The sequence below is a fragment of the Ostreococcus tauri genome (assembly GCF_000214015.3).
Source record: "Ostreococcus tauri WGS project CAID00000000 data, contig chromosome 06, whole genome shotgun sequence".
NCBI lineage: Eukaryota > Viridiplantae > Chlorophyta > Mamiellophyceae > Mamiellales > Bathycoccaceae > Ostreococcus > Ostreococcus tauri.
Window position 1 is genome coordinate 140,716 of NC_014431.2, and position 2,132 is coordinate 142,847.

Here is a 2,132-nt window from a genome sequence, read left to right on the forward strand (position 1 = left end):
TCGTGGTCGATCGCGCGCGTGTGGCGGCGGCGCGCGCGCGCGGCGGGGTCTCGGCGACGTGTCTCGGTATTGGACGTCATCGAGCGCCATGTGTGTCCGTGGCGACCGCGCGCGCGGGATGGGCGACGGATGGGTCGAACATGGGGGTTTTGGTGATTGTATACGTATGGGCGCCATCGCGCGCGGCGTCGTCGGCGCCATCGCGCGCGGCGACGGTCGGTCCACGGTCGGTCTCGAACGACGGGCGCGATGGCGACCGCGAGGGCGATCGCGCGTGGGTGCGCGCGCGCGCGCAGGGACGACGGACGGGGGTGGAGCTCGACGTCGGAGAAGCGCGTGACGTTCGTGCGACACGCGGAAGGATTTCATAATCTGCGGGACGCGGTGACGTTCGACGTGACGTACAACAGCGCGATTAACTTCGACGCGAGGTTGACGCCACGGGGTGAGAAGCAGTGCGCGGACGTGGCGGCGAGTGGGGCGTGTGGGGGGGCGGAGTTGGTGGTGACGAGTCCGATGACGCGATGCGCGCAGACGTCGCTTTTGTGCTTTCCGTACTTGGTGGCGCGGGAAGACGTGCCGTTCGTCGCGAACGAGGACGTGCGGGAGACTGTGAATTATTGGTGCGATCGTAGGCGGGCGACGGAGGAGTTGGAGCGGGAGTTTGGGTCGAGGATTGATTTCAGTCGGTGTCCGGCGACGGATGAGCTGTGGGAAAAATACGAGCGCTTGGCGGGGCCGCCCGATCAATGGACCAAGCACAGGGAATCGTGCGACCTGTATTCCGTAGCGAATCGCCTACGCGCGTTTCTTACGTGGTTGGCGGCGAGACCGGAGCGGGATGTGGTGGTTTGTTCGCACAGCGCGACGCTACGATGCTTGTTCTCTTACGGGCATCCGGGAGGCGTTCGCGGAGCGCCGGAACAGATTTTCGACACGGGTGGCGTCCCAGACACGGCGCAGGGTATGCCGGTGATCGTATACGACGACGACGTCGAGTTTGAGCGCTCGATGCGAGCAGATTTCGAGAACGCGGAGTACCGAACGTGCGTCGTCGATTTTTCATATTTGTCCCCTCGCGAGGCGTGAGACGTCGAGCGAGCCAGTTGTCACTTTTAACTTTCATGTAATATCTGCAATTATTTCGAGTGTATCATCGCGCGGTGCGTGACCGTTGTATCGCCTACGATCGATCGCTCGCAGTAAAACGGTAACGGTACACGGTACGTGTCTGTCAAATTGAAACGCGGCGCTTGTCATTAAAAATTAATTTCCTGTCTTGTTGATTAGTTGAATTTACGCGTCCCATCCCCGGCGAACGACTCGCACTCATCGACGCTCGCGTCTCCGTAGTCACCCTCCATCTCGTCCAAGGAGTCGTACGTGTTCCCCTTGGCGTCCCAATACATCCAGCTCTTGTCGAGCACGTGCGCCATGCGGCGCTCCTTCGCGGCGAGATACCCCTCGTTGAAGAGGTTCGCCTTGACCACGCACGCGATGCGCCCGGTAATTTTAATCCCCCCACACTCTAATTCCCGAATCTTTCTCGGGTTGTTCGTCATCAACCGCACGCTCTTCACGCCGAGCTCGGCGAGCATGTTCTCCACCGCCGTGTACTCGCGCGTGTCGTCCGGCAACCCCAGCTTTCTGTTCGCGTCCACCGTGTCCACCCCACCCTCCTGCACCGCGTACGCCGCGATTTTATTCGCCAATCCAATCCCTCTGCCCTCTTGCTGCAGGTAAATCACCATCCCCGGTCCGTTGTCCTTGATGTAATCCATCGCCATCTCCAACTGCTGCTTACAATCGCACTTCATCGACCCCAACACCTCGCTCGTGAAGCACGCGTCGTGCACCCGCAGCGGAACATCCTCCAAGCCCTCCACGTCACCGTACACCACGCACACCGGCTCCGTGACCGCACCCGTGTTCGGATTCGCGTGTCTGTACCCCCGCACGCGATAAAACCCGCGCTCCGTGGGCAACCGCGTCTCCGCCACGAACGTCGTCGCCCGCGCGTGCGCGCCGGGCATTTTCGATCGAAGTTCCGTCTCCTCCGGCGTCGATCGCGCGTCGACGCGCCGTGGCGCGCCCGTCGTCGCGCGCCGCGACGTCGTCGCTGTCATTCGTCT

At 62.0% G+C, this 2,132-nt stretch overlaps 2 protein-coding genes across 2 annotated transcripts; one reads left to right on the plus strand and one right to left on the minus strand.

The window, feature by feature from the left end:
• Positions 1–249: 249 nt before the first annotated feature.
• Positions 250–1,089, plus strand: OT_ostta06g00870 (Histidine phosphatase superfamily, clade-1; the record flags this gene model as incomplete). The annotated part of the gene is made up of 1 exon (XM_003079658.1): positions 250–1,089. The coding sequence occupies one exon, from the start codon at positions 250–252 to the stop codon at positions 1,087–1,089; it is 840 nt and encodes a 279-aa protein (XP_003079706.1).
• A 197-nt stretch (positions 1,090–1,286) lies between these two features.
• Positions 1,287–2,033, minus strand: OT_ostta06g00880 (GTP cyclohydrolase II, RibA; the record flags this gene model as incomplete). The annotated part of the gene is made up of 1 exon (XM_022983956.1): positions 1,287–2,033. The coding sequence occupies one exon, from the start codon at positions 2,031–2,033 to the stop codon at positions 1,287–1,289; it is 747 nt and encodes a 248-aa protein (XP_022839164.1).
• Positions 2,034–2,132: the final 99 nt, after the last annotated feature.